The 14980-nt window shown below is 40.5% G+C and overlaps 2 protein-coding genes across 4 annotated transcripts; both read left to right on the top strand.

Annotated features, from left to right (window-relative positions):
- The first annotated feature begins 285 nt into the window (after positions 1 to 285).
- LOC105277417 (UDP-glucuronosyltransferase 2C1) lies at positions 286 to 8995 on the top strand. 3 transcript variants are annotated; one of them, XM_026968373.1, is made up of 6 exons: positions 286 to 1333; positions 1730 to 2160; positions 3969 to 4188; positions 4525 to 4687; positions 5012 to 5020; positions 8258 to 8995. In XM_026968373.1, exons 1-6 carry the CDS (start codon positions 708 to 710, stop codon positions 8477 to 8479), a joined length of 1671 nt encoding a protein of 556 aa, XP_026824174.1. In that variant the 5' UTR covers positions 286 to 707; the 3' UTR covers positions 8480 to 8995. The 3 variants fall into 3 exon arrangements, with proteins under 3 accessions (XP_026824174.1, XP_011334069.2, XP_026824173.1); XM_011335767.3 differs by lacking the exon at positions 8258 to 8995 and having other exon boundaries at positions 301 to 417; positions 701 to 1333; positions 4525 to 5094; XM_026968372.1 differs by lacking the exon at positions 8258 to 8995 and having other exon boundaries at positions 301 to 417; positions 550 to 1333; positions 4525 to 5094.
- A 143-nt stretch (positions 8996 to 9138) lies between these two features.
- Positions 9139 to 13435, top strand: LOC105277419 (mitochondrial sodium/calcium exchanger protein). Its single transcript, XM_020031066.2, has 5 exons — positions 9139 to 9480; positions 10543 to 10623; positions 12244 to 12362; positions 12509 to 12662; positions 12966 to 13435. Exons 1-5 carry the CDS (start codon positions 9189 to 9191, stop codon positions 13325 to 13327), a joined length of 1008 nt encoding a protein of 335 aa, XP_019886625.1. The 5' UTR covers positions 9139 to 9188; the 3' UTR covers positions 13328 to 13435.
- Positions 13436 to 14980: the final 1545 nt, after the last annotated feature.

Raw genomic sequence — 14980 nt, 5'->3', positions numbered from 1 at the left:
TATGACATTTATGCATATATTTATATTTAGCCTTATCTTTCTTTTTAAAACATTACTCTATTACACGGCTAATGCTTATTCAACGTGGATTTCAAACGCTACAGTGTGTACACCTTATATAATTCCAACTGCATATAAAATTCCGCGTGATGCATATGTCGAGGCTACGGCTGTCGCTGTTAATAGAAGCGGAAGTAGTAGCAAGGAATGCAACCTTGCACCGATAGGCTCGTTTACAGTTACACCGAGTTTCTCCTACTTCATAGTAAGTAGATCCGCAAGAAACTATCCTCTATGTAATCAGCCAGGCGAGCGGAGTTAATATCGCCTCAGTGTTAGATAATGTCTTAACAAGAATACAGCCGCGTGTCTACAAGTGAAAGATCTGCAGTGTCTGAATCGATCAGTGCGAGAAAAGTGTGTACCACAGAATACTATGTGAAAGCAAAGATTTCTGTGATGGATTTTTACTGAGCACTTCGAGAGCATTTAACAAAAATAATTGAATTATTATAATTTTTTGTGTTTCATGTAACGGAATATTTCCAGAAGAAAGATCATTAACGTTCTCCGGCTTAGAAAAAGATTGTCTCGCGCTCTCTTCGCAATGATCGATTCAATCTCACATAGATATATTTTTGATTAACGATCCGCGAACGGGGAGATTAATGATCCGAAGTTGACCGTACGCGTGCCCTAGACACACGATGAAGATTACGGTGACGTCGTTGGCCGTGATCGCCTGTTTGCTCGTTGCGGTCGATGGAGCCAGGATACTGGCGATATTTCCCTTCCAAGCGAAGAGCCACTACAACGTGTACGAGCCACTGCTGAAGAGGCTCTCTGCAAGAGGTCATGAGATTGTCGCGGTGACGCACTTCCCTCAGAGGACCCGCCTGGCCAACTTCACCGACGTAGATGTTTCGTCCACTCTGCCGAGCCTGGTCAGCAGCGTACCGTTCAGCGACTTCGGGGAGTTCACGATTTTGCAGAATATTAGATACGTGACCCGATACCTCGGCGTGGAAATTTGCGAGCCCGTGCTGAACCATCCGAAAGTGAAGAGGATTATCGAGACGAGGGAGCGCTTCGACATGCTCATCATTGAGATTTTTGCCACCGACTGCTTCTTGGGTATCGCCCATGCTTTGAGTATACCCAAAGTAGTTGGCGCCATCAGCAGCGTCGCGCTACCGTGGTCGAACGAGGTCCTCAGGAATCCTGAGAATCCGAGCTACATCCCTAACTGGTTCAGCCCTTATACCGGGCGAATGAGTTTTCTTGAAAGGTCGATTAATACGGTGGGTCTACTGATCACCAAGCTGATTTATAGGTATGGAAGAGGATGCGCGGAATTCATTCCCAAATTGCTGTTAGAAATTCCGGCATTCGGTGACGCTGTTTTTAGCTCGCGCGAATTCGGTATGCGGTGCGCGGTGAGACACGAAATTTCGTTTAGACTTATCGGAATGTCACAGATATGTCCGGAATTTTTGACTACCACGTACATATGCGATGCGTACGATCCGCATATTTTCCTTTTTGATATAAACCTATCTCTATAGATTGTAATAAAGATTTATACTCGTAATGATCATAGCGACGACGAATCTGCCAAACTCTAAAATGTCGACTATTAAATGAAGGGTGCAGATTCACGTCGTACAGTTCAATCACGTCAAACGACTCATCGATTGAATAGCTAACCGCAGGTACCCTAAATCCGCAGGACAGTTTCCGATGGGCCGAGTTATGAGATCGCGAGAAAGCACTTCGGTTACGATTTGCCCGACTTCGGTGTCCTCCGGTCCAGGATATCGTTGATCCTGACGAACGGCCATCCGGCCGTGAGCACGCCGCGTCCTTTCGCGCCTGGATTTAAGGAAATCGGAGGTATTCATATTCCGATATCAGGCCCGAAGCCACTGCCCGTGGATCTCCGGGATTATCTGGACTCTCACGGCAGGAACGGCGTTATTTACTTTAGTCTGGGATCGCAAATAGACCCGTCCACTATACCAAGCCAGGTGTTTGCCGCCCTTTACCGGGCATTCGAGCAAGTACCGCAGCAAATACTGTGGAAGTGCGCCGAAGGGAGAATGCCCCCGCTGCCGGGAAACGTTAAGTGCATCGAATGGGCGCCACAACTCTCCGTATTGTGTACGTATATCTTTTTTGTTTCTGCGCGGGATTAAACGTCGAAAGAAGCTTATCCGCGAAGGTCACGGAAAGAACACTCCCCCGCATTACACCGGACGTCGAGGAACTCCGAGATAATGGAGTGGAGATGTCGAATCGGACGTCGAAGACGATTGGAAAAACTTTTCAAGCGTTTTGATTCCGTTTTATCCCGCACGCTTTCCTCGTCCGCTTTGAAGTTACGTAAGAAACGAGTTTTATTGAATAAAGTGTTTAATTCTCGACCATCATAGAGTCATGTCGTAACTTGAATGTAGATGTCTTAAATAATATCGCAAAAATCCGATCTGGCTTACTATTTTTCAAGTGCTTTCATAATTGTACACAAGATCTGCTTTTCCTATCTGTATCATAAAAAGGAGTAAGAGTTTTTAATAATACAACATGTAGCGCTATTGATTTATTAAATACAATTGAGAATGCAGCTATCGCAATCGACAAGAACTGTTGGATTAATTAAAAATCGCCGTTCTCGGAAATAGTTATATGTTTTAATTCGCGCATGAATTTCTTTTCATTTTATCCTGTATTCAGAATTTTCAATAAACTCGATCTCACTCTAGTCCCTCGCCGACCACGCCATTGTCGGTATGGTATTTGGTAGTGGCATGCCCACGTATCCACCTACGAACGTACTCACGCAGAGGGAATAATGCGTATTGCCGTACCACTGAGCGAATCATTTATTTATTGCGATATCATTATCCGGCGATCGTATAAAACCCATTTCAAGTTTACATTATCGTTAAATAATCCGCAGGTCAATTTGCGCAAATATTGAACGGCTTTTAATGATCATTACAAATTTACCGCCCGTTATTATTAAAGTAGTGCCCGTCAATGTCCGTCATATATACATATATATATATATATGTCAGGCGGAATCTCTGCAATGGTATGCAAGATGAATAAAACAAGAACGGGGATAGAAGCAGAAAAATTGGGTTTAAATTGGACAAAGCATACGCTTGTAAAGGCGCCCGTATTTTATATTTGCTAGAGCGCGACAGCGATTTAATGATCGTCGTTTGATTTTGTATTTCGATTGTGCGGAATGCTTTTGTTTTTCACGTGACATTTTACATGGCGGCATTTCATGATTTGCAAATAAGCAATTGTTTTAGAAATGCAACGGACGAAAATAGCTGTAACACCTACATAGAAGTATCCTGTGCACAATTCATGCATTCTACATTCATTCGCAGACACACACGGCTCGTCCTGTTTTTTCCATTTTTACGAGGGTGCTGTCCGCATATACCTAAAGGGAACAAATTATTTTCAGATATTCGCTCGTTTTGCCCCTAAACCGCCGCTGCGTGACCAACGCTTTTCATGAAATTCCATTTTCGTTATATTATGCAATCAACCTCGTTATCCTTATTACTGCGTTTTGTCCGCTACTACGGCTCCGTTTTTTGTGGTTAAATTTTAAATGCACTATCCAGAAGTCCGCACATTGTTACTCGCGGTAATCTCCCATCTTTAAAATGAAGGATTGAAGGAAATTATTCAAATCCGCCTCATTAATTATGAGACAACGATAAGAACGAAGCTTCACATGCAGCAGATGGAGAGATGATAATGTAAAGAATTCACTCAAGGTAAAGCAAAGAGTGCAAGAAGCTAATGTTTTGCAAATTGTTGTTATTTATAGAAGCTGACGGTTGCACTCAATCTCTGTTTGCGAGGTTGCTTTATAATACTATGTAAATGTATACGTCGCCAGAGCAAAGATAGTAAGCGTCCGTTTATCATAAAATGTCTAGGCCACCCGAATACGCGACTCTTCATCACTCACGGAGGGTTGCTCGGGTCACAGGAAGCGGTTTACTGTGGGGTGCCGATCTTAGGAATACCTCTCTTCGGCGATCAGCACTTGAACATGGCCTACTTCGAGGAAAAGGGACTGGCACTGCGGTTGAATTTCCGACAGCTTTCATACGAACAGCTATCAAGTAGCTTAAACGAACTGTTATCGAACAACAGGTAACCTTCTTTTTCAAAAGATTAAAATTTCTATATGAAATACGTGCAGAACTCGCGCGTGCTACTGTAAGATTAACGATCCTGCTGAGAATTTGACACCATGTTCTTTCCAGCATATTGTTTTCCTGGACATTTTCCAAAAGATTAATATTAAATTTTCTAGTTATATTCCAGTTCACGATTCTCTGAAAGCAAGATCCGATTAAGATTAGAGTGCAAAAGATTTTATCTAATATCCTTGTTACAGTAATTACGTAACGTTTAACAAGGTGCATGTTTTTATCTTTTTCTTTTTGCTGCCAAGTAGCATTATCACTTGATTTACATATTTTGCAGTTACACGGAAACAGCACGAAAGGCTTCCATTCAGTTTAGAGATTATCTGGTGCCACCACTAGAAGAAGCTGTTTACTGGATAGAACATACACTTCGTCACGATGCGGACGTTTTGAAGACGACAGCGACAGAATTAACGTGGTACCAGTATTTACTGCTGGACGTGGTTTTAACATTAACGTTCATAACAATACTTCTGTTTTGGTTAATTTACTTGGTTGTACGTTACTTGATTCGTACATTACTCGGTCTGTTATTTTCTAAACGGAAAATAGATATTATTACTGATAAAAAGATAAAATAGTAACCTTATGACAAAATATTTTAATACAGAAATCAATTTTTCAATAAACCATTGAAAAGTATGTGATATGAATTACTTAAGAAATTGATACTATAAAAGCGTTATAATGTTAAATTAAAAAAATTGATTATTTCTCTAGTATATAAATTGTTTATAACTTGATTATATATAATACTTGTAAAGGTTCCATTGGTCCTGTATTACGTTCAATATTATCTGTACATATCGACTGGATCGATTGAAGCATTAAAGAAAGAAAAAGAAGGAAATTCTTATATATATAAGAATTATATATTCTTTTTCTCTTCTTACCAAATATATATATATATATATATATATATATATATATATATTTGGTAAGAAGAGAAAAAGAATTATTGATACCGCAGACACCTATCAGGAGCATCCGTTTCAACAAGTTATTAGGAGACTGTCAGTAATTGTCAGACGTACCACCGTAGTCTCGGATTAATTGAGCTTTCTCCTTCGTTACTCGCAATCCTAATATAGCTTAACATAGCTCGACGTAATAAATACAGCTTGGTACGGCTTTTTACGGAGTTCTACAGTGGAAAGACGACGCGATGCAAATTGAATTTTATAAATTAAGAAGTACAAACTTCAATTTGCGTAATCTAAATTATAATTTGATTTCGTGCTTATTTGCAGCTCATTGATCAAATTATGTCTCTCAAGACCAAGTAATAGAAAGTTTGATGTAGTCGATAAAAGCGAATGTTTCATGACGAAGTGGATACTTTATATTGTTAGGGAGCAATATGTTTGCACGAGCCATCTCCATGTTGTTGAATTTGTAGGAACCGATGCATGTATGAGCATACTCTTAGTTTTTGTACCAGATATATAACCACCTCGAGTAAAGCGAGATGGTGCAACTAACAAAAATATCGGAACACCATTTACACATTGGCTTGCATACCGATATTATTAAACGAACCGTGATGCTATATTCGAATGCTGGTCGAAATACGTAGATGTACCACGCGAGATTTTCGACGAGAATGCTCGATGTAATAATTTGAATAAGTATTTAGGAAAACTTTTTAATTCGCGGAAAATCAAACTCTGATTCTCGTGGGGAACTGATTCTACGGATCCTTTGAAGCGGTCGTTTCAATCGCGATAATAGAGATAAATTGCATCGTAATTTTAACATTTATAACGAGCCTTTGTTTTATCTCCGCTATGAATTATTCACCGAAACACACGGCAAGCAGCTCGAGCATAACCGAGTATGTACACTCGTACACACTCGGTTTCAACAACACAATACTGGCACGCCGTTACATTAATTGTAAGAGTCGTCTTATACCACGGAAAGAAGCTTTTGCATATTCTAGCCTTATATCACTCACGCGCTTTATTATAAATGTGCTGGCGGCACAGAGAGCCAAAACAGGAAACCGGAAAAGCCAAGCGGGCGCGCTCGGCTCTCGTAGGGAGAATAAAAGCGCAGTATAAATTGGGGTAAAGCCGTTGGCTCCTTTGTGCTCTGTGAATGCAATTCAATAAAGTGTTTAGAGCGAAAGCAGCACAAAAGAAGTCTGGCGATAAATGACAATTTGCTGAAGTTGGCAATTACGGTGAAGTACGCTGCTGCTGAAAGGTGGGCTTAATGGAAAATTGTTAGGAAGTGGCCAACAATAGGAGAGATAGACTGATCGACGTCAGCGCGAGTTCTTCTATGACCTTTCGTCGCGGTAATTTACGCGATCAAGTGCCCGCGTTAGAAGTGGCTCCTACAATTTTATGCTAAAATACCCCAAATCTCTTGTAAACCTAATTTATTATGGTTCTTATCATTGTTCGGACCTTGCCTAACCAGCTGATTTACCGTTTCTGCGAATTCGCTGCGTATATCTGATAAGCAAGATTTATAAAGCTCTTTCCAAGGTTGCTCGTTAACGCGCTGTTAAACTAACTGTAGTTTTACTAGATAATAATAAACGCGCATACAGAACTGACGTATTATTCTTATTTTGAACGACGATTTTCCAAAATGTCATTAAATTTCTGGTTATACAATATAATATTTAAAAATTAGTATTTCTTCGTAATTTAAATTATTATTTTTATATTCGTTGTAATTTCGAAGAGTTACAATTTGATGGATGATATTCGATAAAACATTTGAGAGCTCAAAGTAATTAGCAAAATTATTAAAATGTGTCATCGATTATTCCATAATTAATTTAGTTCATTTTAATAATGTACATATATTCTGCACATTCCACTTGATATTCTAAATATTGAGAACAGATGATACGATGATATCATTATATGTGTATACTGATAACAATCATCAGCTTTATAAACCAATTAAATTATCTTTGGCAAGCTTTTGGAGAGGAACCATTTTGGTTCCGTGTTCTTTTATCCGTGAGTATTCTCCCATGAAACTGATAACTGCGGACGCTCTCAGTTTGTAATAATGGGTCTAACAAACTGTCGCCGCGCACTCGCCGACACATCATTGAATTTTCATTATCGTAAGCTGACAATAATATCGAATAAGTGTCGATATAATATCGCGCGATGACGGCGTATACGTTTGTCGAGAGTTTTCCTCTCCCTGGCGTTCCTTTTTTTTCTCCTTTTTTTTCCTTCTTTTTTTCATCGCCTCGTCATGGACAGAAATGGGGCGGAAGGGAAGAAGGGACACTCCGCGTCTAATGAGCCCCTCGTTGTTATCAGACGAGTGTGGATGAGTGTACCTGTTCAGTCTCACCTCGTTGTCGAGTAGTGACATCCTTGAGCGCGCACCCTTGCAGCCAAGAGAAGCCAACGACCGAGTATCTTTCTTTTTTTCATGGAACGAGACGTGTCGCGTCGTCAGCAGTTTCGTCTGATTATAACTAAAGACCGCGATCTCTCTTAATTGTCACTTGGATTCGCGCGAGGCGATTTCGCCATAGTACACTTAATATTACGTCCATCGTCACAAATAAAAGAGCTGCGATACCTCAAATTACACGCGATCGCGAAGTATTATTCATTGCCGGAATTTTCTCGTTGATCAATGTACCGACTATCTTCCATTACGCGCGCGTATGTCATTGTCAAGAATTCCTTTTGTGTGTGCGTCATATTGAATTTACGTTTCGAACTGCGCCCACCGCATGCGCTACGTGTGTGACAGCTTTCTGTCTATATCGCTTGAAGTTTCGCTCGCGCGTCTGCTTGAATAGGCAACGATCGAACGGATCCGTGAAAGGCAAATACGCCAAATATAGGTTACATATCGGCCCGTTGCGCTTTTATGCTTTTCGAACATCCGAACATGAGGTCGCAAATACAGAGATCTTTTTTAAGACACGGGCATCTGCCCATACGGGAGGTGAATTGTTATCGACATCCCTTGCAATCTGCGTACTTGCAGTCGAGTTCTTCGTCGAATCTTTTTTTCAGGATGATTGCTCGTACGTTTGGCAAGTTTCTGCCGAGGAGCGTTGCGAGTGGGTGAGCAATACCGAAGACTGCTACTCGGACTCGATGATACAGTACACGATATTGCTGTTTTGCTACTTTAAATCTGAAAACGCAGCGACGTTAGCCGGCGGTTTGAGCCTCGTGCTTTTGTGGCTGTTCTATTTGTTCCTGATCTTGGGCAGCACAGCGGATAATTTGTAAGTTGATTTATGCTGATGGACGTCTAGCGGACATGGAAATGTTTATAGATCATTTCCAGTCGGAATCTCCGAACAAAAGTATATTTATCTGTGATTTCACATTCATCAAATCTCGATCGACCATTTTGTATTGCGTATCATTCCAGTATACGATATTATTGCAAGAAATACAGCTTGACAACACAATGCGAAGTAAAATAAAATTGTGTGTTTTATTGCTACCGAAATTGTGGTTTTCAACCAAGTTGAATTCTGATGAAAACGGAATACAGATGATTACATAACTACAACGAATTTTGACTTCTGGCAGCTAACCAAGCCAATAACCGAAAGATTCACGTTTCCCCGTATTTCAAGCGTCTAGATTCTATGGAGCGGTTTCTTCCAAAATGATAAACGAACATTTCCCTATTTTTCCGCGTTTTACAAATATCAGAGCAGAATGGCAGATTGCCACGCTGAAGTGTACCCAGTAACGGTAACTGGGAATCTGGAAAATCGGAATTCCCGTCGCATTTTGTCGCAGTTGGGAGCGCATCTCCGAGACCGCATTTTCTACGTTCGCGTTACGGTTATTTGAGGCATTGCTGAATAAGGATTTAATCGTGACGCGAATACCGCAACGTCCGATACGAATAAACACTGTAAATGAATCACTGTGATATTTTTATTCCAGTTTTTGTCCGGCGTTGGCGGTAATAGCCAGCGTAATGCGTCTATCGGATAACATAGCAGGAGTGACGATATTGGCATTCGGAAACGGTGCGCCTGACATCTTCACGTCCCTCGTGTCGGGAGGCGACGGTGCGATAATAATGTTCACCGAATTAATCGGCGCGGGTGTCTTCGTAACTTCGATGATTGCCGGTTCCGTGGCGATAATTAAGCCCTTTAAAGTTTCGCTCGGATCTCTCATGAGAGACGCCTGTTTTTATATCATCTCTGTGTGCTGGATAAGCTTCGTGGTGTGGGATGAAATGGTTTACCTCTGGGAGGCCGTAAGTACGTCTACTATTTGTATCTAAATTCGATAAAACAATATTAGTTGATTCTTATCCGTCGCCGCGTGAATAGATTCCTGAATCTTCTTTTCGGATGTTGATTATTTCGCATTACTTTACTGCATATGCAATAAAAATAGATGTTCCGTTTGCGTGATTTTGCGATTTCATATATGTTGCAATATAATTTAATAAAGCGAAGTGGTTAAACTGTAATACTTTTATTACACCGCGCGTTTAGTAAATTTCTCAATATTTCACATGCGAGATCAGACACGTCGCAATGAGCGAGAAAGTTTATCTGCGGGAAGCCATAAGTGGTTTCATTTCGGAATAACGATAATTCTTCTGCGAATTTAATTAAGCTACGCCACAGTCTCTCCCCCTTTGCCTCTCACCACCACCTGCCAGCTGGGCTTGCAATCTGACTGTCGATGAATTTTTGCGGGATTCTGCGGCAAGGAATCCGTTTCTGGGAAAGCAGGGATTATTGCTGCAATGGATAAAGTCCATGGAAATAATTTTGCGCCAGCGCAAAGCGGCATAGGCGGCGGCTGTTATTAAGCCACGCATAAAGTCGTTCGATATCTTGATGCGTCCTCTTTTTCCTCGTTTTCCTCTTTTTTTTCATATTGCGCGATGCAATAATAAATAGACAAACCGACAGAAACTCGATTTCATTTAGATACTTAATAATTCTTCTGTCGGACGCCGATTTTAATGTAACTGTAAATACATAAATGAATAAAACGCTTCGCGCAGAAATGGACAGTTTGCGCTCATACTCGGTACGCGCATTCACTTATCGTTTGTTTTATTATGAGCTTTTGGAACAAGTTTTATTATTTTCATTATCATGCATAGATGTATTGAAACTTTCTTTTAATTAAAAATAGAACGTGTATCATCCTCCAAGTTGTATTTTTCATGAAATACTATTACATAATATTACATAAGAATATTACATAGACCGTTAATTATCCCTTAATGGTGCGTGTAGGGAAATAACAGTGCAAGTCGAGCTATATTAATACTTCTTAATGCTGATACATTTTAATTGCAGGCTTTATTCTGGTCTACGTGCTGTTCATCGTGGCAGTCGTGATAATGCAGATGTATGACACCAGGGAAGAGAATCTAAAAAGTACGTTGCGAGGTTTTTCGATGTACGAAAAAAAAAATAACGCGCGCGGGAGTCTTTACTATTGCATTCAAGAATCTCGAATAATAAACTGGAACTTCAGGAATCCTGTAATTCTGAAAAACTACACGTTTGCGTAAACAACGTTTCTCGAGTATAAATAAAACTATATATTTGTCTCTATAGGGGAGGGAGGGAGGTCTAACTTCCGCGGAAAATGCATTCTTAAGATAACTCCGCGCCAGAAATTTTATGCTCAGCATGCATTCGAAAACTATCTCCATTCTACAACGAAAAATCTCTTCATAATCCTTGAATCCGCCATAGAAATGAGAAGAAAGATGACCGACTTCTTCCTTACCGCCTACAGAAAATTTTCGCGGTGCTAAGTATCGATCTCCTTTCCAAAGAACATTCTTATGTACTTTCAGCCAGGATCCCAAGTGTACCCGATCCAGACGTCCTGCATACTTACTTGGCGAACAGGGACACAGACGCCATTCCCAAGATTCCCGTTAGAAGCCGACCTTTTGGCTTACGTGCCAAGTTAGGTACCGGGCGTTCTTTTTACGACTGATCGCACATATCCATGCTTTTATCTTTTTTAAATTTTTCAAAAGTTTAATTTTTTCAAAATTTTTCCTCATAATTGTGCGTTTTTTTGTTATACATAAAGTGCAGCAATTACTTGTCCTCATAAAAATGTGTTAATCTACTCGCGTGTTACGTAAAATCATTCTCTATTTCACATATATAATTTGACTTTTTTAAAAAATGTTGCTTTGATGTTGCTACATATTCATAATACGTATAAAAGCATTTGTACGTCCAATCTTTTACGAGATAATTTTACACGAAATAGAAAGCAAAGTATTTCCTCCAATTATTTATCCAATATATACGACGAGTTTGTCATTTCTACTGAAAAAGATGAAGCAAGTATATTTTCTATTCACTGTATGTTTGTGTAAGTTAGATGTAGCTATCGCAACGGAGATAGAGAGATCCACAATACGGGGCGATCCCGTCCAGTTGAGTCCGGAAATTAGCGACTACGTTTCCGACCGACCGAAAGGTCTCTTCAGGGAATTTTTCTACGACGTCAATCCGATCAGCAGAGAAGATTGGGAGAAGTCGAGTAGATTGCTTAAGATCGTCTTGGTTATACGTTCACCCTTCATGATTTTGCTGCAGCTGTTTATACCAGTCGTGAGTCCTACCGCAGAAAAGAGAGGGTGGTCAAAATTGCTGAATTGCTTTCAGCTTTGCGTGACACCCACAATCGTGCTATTTCTATTAAACGGTTAGAGCCTCATTTATCTTCTGGTGCTTATAACGGTATATTGCAACAGTTACATATACTCTTATGAAAACTCATTCGAGATGATATAATCTATTTTACATTGTTCGGGCAAGACATCGAAGTTGCCGCCGAGTTACCGCCTTCGGCCTTCCAGCATTTATATCGTGTGTGTTTTCTCGCAAAATGTAACTTTGAACGATAACGTACAGAAGCGTTTGTCGCTTTCTAGTTGGCCAATAACGTATGATCGCGATATCGACACTTGACGACATCAACCGACACCATTCAACTTCAATTTCGTTTTAACTGTTCTGTTGCAGTTTGGCGAACGACTGTTGGCAACGTGCCAGTAATGGCGATATTCCTCGTTGTCGGCACCGTAACTGGAGTAATTGTATTTGTAACGACCCACGTGGACCGTGTACCAAAGTTCCATAATGTGAGTATAACTTTTTTTTCCTCGCGAGCGGACACTACTCGTTGCAAGTAGGTCACGAGTTATGATAGCTGCAAAAGGCGTATTACGGAAGGCTCCAATATTCGACTAGCGCCAATGATGAAGCAAAATTATTCCATTAATTTCAGCTGTTCGCGTTCTTGGGATTTTTGGCTGGCATGTTGACGGTTTATTTGGTGGCCGGGGAGGTCATGGCGGTACTCCAATGCATAGGATACGCGTGCAGCATATCTGACGCCATGCTGGGCATCACCTTTCTTGCTTGGGGAAACAGCATTGGGGGTGAGTCGTGTGAAAAATGCTTCTTTCAAAGTGCTTGAAGACGGTGTGCATTTTCACCGAGAACAGTCGACGTGATAAAACTTTGTTACATCGAATTTCTGAACGCGGGAAACCGACGCGAGAAGTTAACGCATCATAACCGCGATGACAGTATCTTGCAGCGACGTGACAGCTTTCGGTTTCCCGAATTATATCATGCTTCTTTAATAACGTCCGATGTTCTCTCAAGTTAATGTTCAGTTTGTTAGCAATAGTTCTGCGTTTTGTTACAGCATCTATGCATGGTAATCTGAAACTTTCCAGATCTCATATCGAATACCACCATCGCGAGACAAGGATTTCCACGCATGGGATATGCAGCTTGCTTCGGCGGACCGATGTTTAACACTCTACTGGGACTAGGGTTGACTTACGGCATCGCTGCCGCTGCCGATCCTGAACAACAGACGAAGATCAGGATCAGTGATATGGCACCTGGTTGCCTAGCTTTCCTCCTGTGCTCGCTTGTGGCTACCATAATTTACTTGAACATTACGGGAGCTGTCGCACGTCGCTCCTACGGCGGTCTCTTGTATTCCATCTACTTCGCCTTTATTCTGATACAATTTCTGAGCGAGCTACACGTTATACACCCGCTTGGCACCGATCATCGACCTGACATGTGATGTACGTGTATATATATGCACGTGAAAATTAGTGTGAGCGTTTATATATTTATATTATTATACAATGTAAAATTAATATATATATAGATCTAAAACTGAAAAAAATAATAAAGATTTATGTATAACGTTAATTTGAAGCAGTGAGTAATTCCCTGTTTTTGGAACAGACTTAAACGCGGCGGAATAAAGTAACCATGACAGAGTAAAAAAATATGAACGACGTTTCTCTTTTATAAATTATATCGTTAGATGAGTCAAGATTATACGGATACGCGCGGGAATGCATTTTTTACGCAAAGCGGAAGGCAAGCTTCGTCAGAAAACGTTTGGGCAGCGGATATATATACGGAGGGAGAGGCGGGCAAGCGAGCGACGTCAGGTCGTTTTTAGACATTTCCCTGGAGAGAACGAGGTGTCCCGTTTCCGACCGAAACCGGTTAGTATGGCTACCATAACGCCGAAACGGAAACCACAAGTCATGAGGCGGTTAGGAGTCTTGGTACGCGTCACTTTTAAATTTTACATTGCGCTGTACATCATGGCAAAGTCGAGTACACGGACCCGGATACCCGCGTAATTGAATCCGTTATTAGGTAAGGGGCACATTTCCTACGCGCAAACGTTTCTTGCACAGCGTTTCTCATTTTTCTTCAAACGCAACAAAAAGTGAACTTCAATTAGTTTTATGTTTGGTTTTCCTTATCTGTGTATCTTTCTGATTGATTATAAAGGATGACTCGTTTCTATCATATTATTCTTTAATGGCTCTTCTTTAGTTAGTTCACATAATCAATTATTCTTCAATAAAAATGTTGCGGCGCTCGTACATTTTTCATAGTAATTAGTAATTGAGAAGCTTTCGATCAACTTGTCGGATGAGAAAATGAGACATCGTAATAATATCGTAATAATATTGTGTCTTTCAGTTCATTTCACGTTAAAGTTTTGGAGTGATATCTACATTAATTAAAATTCAATAAAGAAGATATTTAATCTTGAACAATGAATATCGTTCTACTATTAAACATCTTGTAGAAACGTAAGTAATTCAGAAGTGACAAGCAAAGTAATTTGACGTTGTCGATTCGTTCTCACATATTTTCGTGCTTCCATCTCTTTTGCTATGAATATAGCCGGGGAATTGTTCTCGATGGTAGTCTCTTTCGACGCGTGTACCCAGATAGCTTTCCATTGTCCCCATGCAAAAGTTTAATTTGGGGACTTCTATTTTCCGTTCTCTTTTTTGTTCTATCACAGTGTCGATGAGACAATGAACGAGGATGGCTTGTCGGAAAGATAGACCAAAGTTTCGACACTGCGAAATCTGGATCTTCTTTGTTAATAATGTCCGCGTGGGAGGAGGCTAGTTTGAGAGGAAGTTTTTTACGAAGGACCAGCCACGAAATGGATTTCTTTATACGATAATAGACTACGAAGAAATTTATTCCGACCGTTTAAATCAATGTTTCGGACTCTAACGCATTATAAGATGATATTATCTGCTACCATGTATTTTGAAACTTGAGTTTCAATGCCACTTCAGCGTGTTCGACGTATATTATACAGATCACGTATCTCGTATTCCGCGAGGTAATTCATTACTCTCAATTAATTTGTCGTGTAAAACGCGACGTATAGACGCGACACCTGTTG

The sequence above is a fragment of the Ooceraea biroi genome, chromosome 3, assembly GCF_003672135.1.
Source record: "Ooceraea biroi isolate clonal line C1 chromosome 3, Obir_v5.4, whole genome shotgun sequence".
NCBI classification, from domain to species: Eukaryota; Metazoa; Arthropoda; class Insecta; order Hymenoptera; family Formicidae; genus Ooceraea; species Ooceraea biroi.
This window is presented reverse-complemented; position numbering and strand designations above follow the sequence as displayed.

Coding starts and splice junctions, on each gene's coding strand:
- LOC105277417 (XM_026968373.1), top strand. CDS start 708: ATGAAGATTACGGTGACGTCGTTGGCCGTGATCGCCTGTTTGCTCGTT. Junction 2,161..3,968: donor GCCACAACTCTCCGTATTGT/GTACGTATATCT, acceptor TAAAATGTCTAG/GCCACCCGAATACGCGACTC. Junction 4,189..4,524: donor GAACTGTTATCGAACAACAG/GTAACCTTCTTT, acceptor CATATTTTGCAG/TTACACGGAAACAGCACGAA.
- LOC105277419 (XM_020031066.2), top strand. CDS start 9,189: ATGCGTCTATCGGATAACATAGCAGGAGTGACGATATTGGCATTCGGA. Junction 9,481..10,542: donor TTACCTCTGGGAGGCCGTAA/GTACGTCTACTA, acceptor TTTTAATTGCAG/GCTTTATTCTGGTCTACGTG. Junction 12,663..12,965: donor TTGGGGAAACAGCATTGGGG/GTGAGTCGTGTG, acceptor GAAACTTTCCAG/ATCTCATATCGAATACCACC.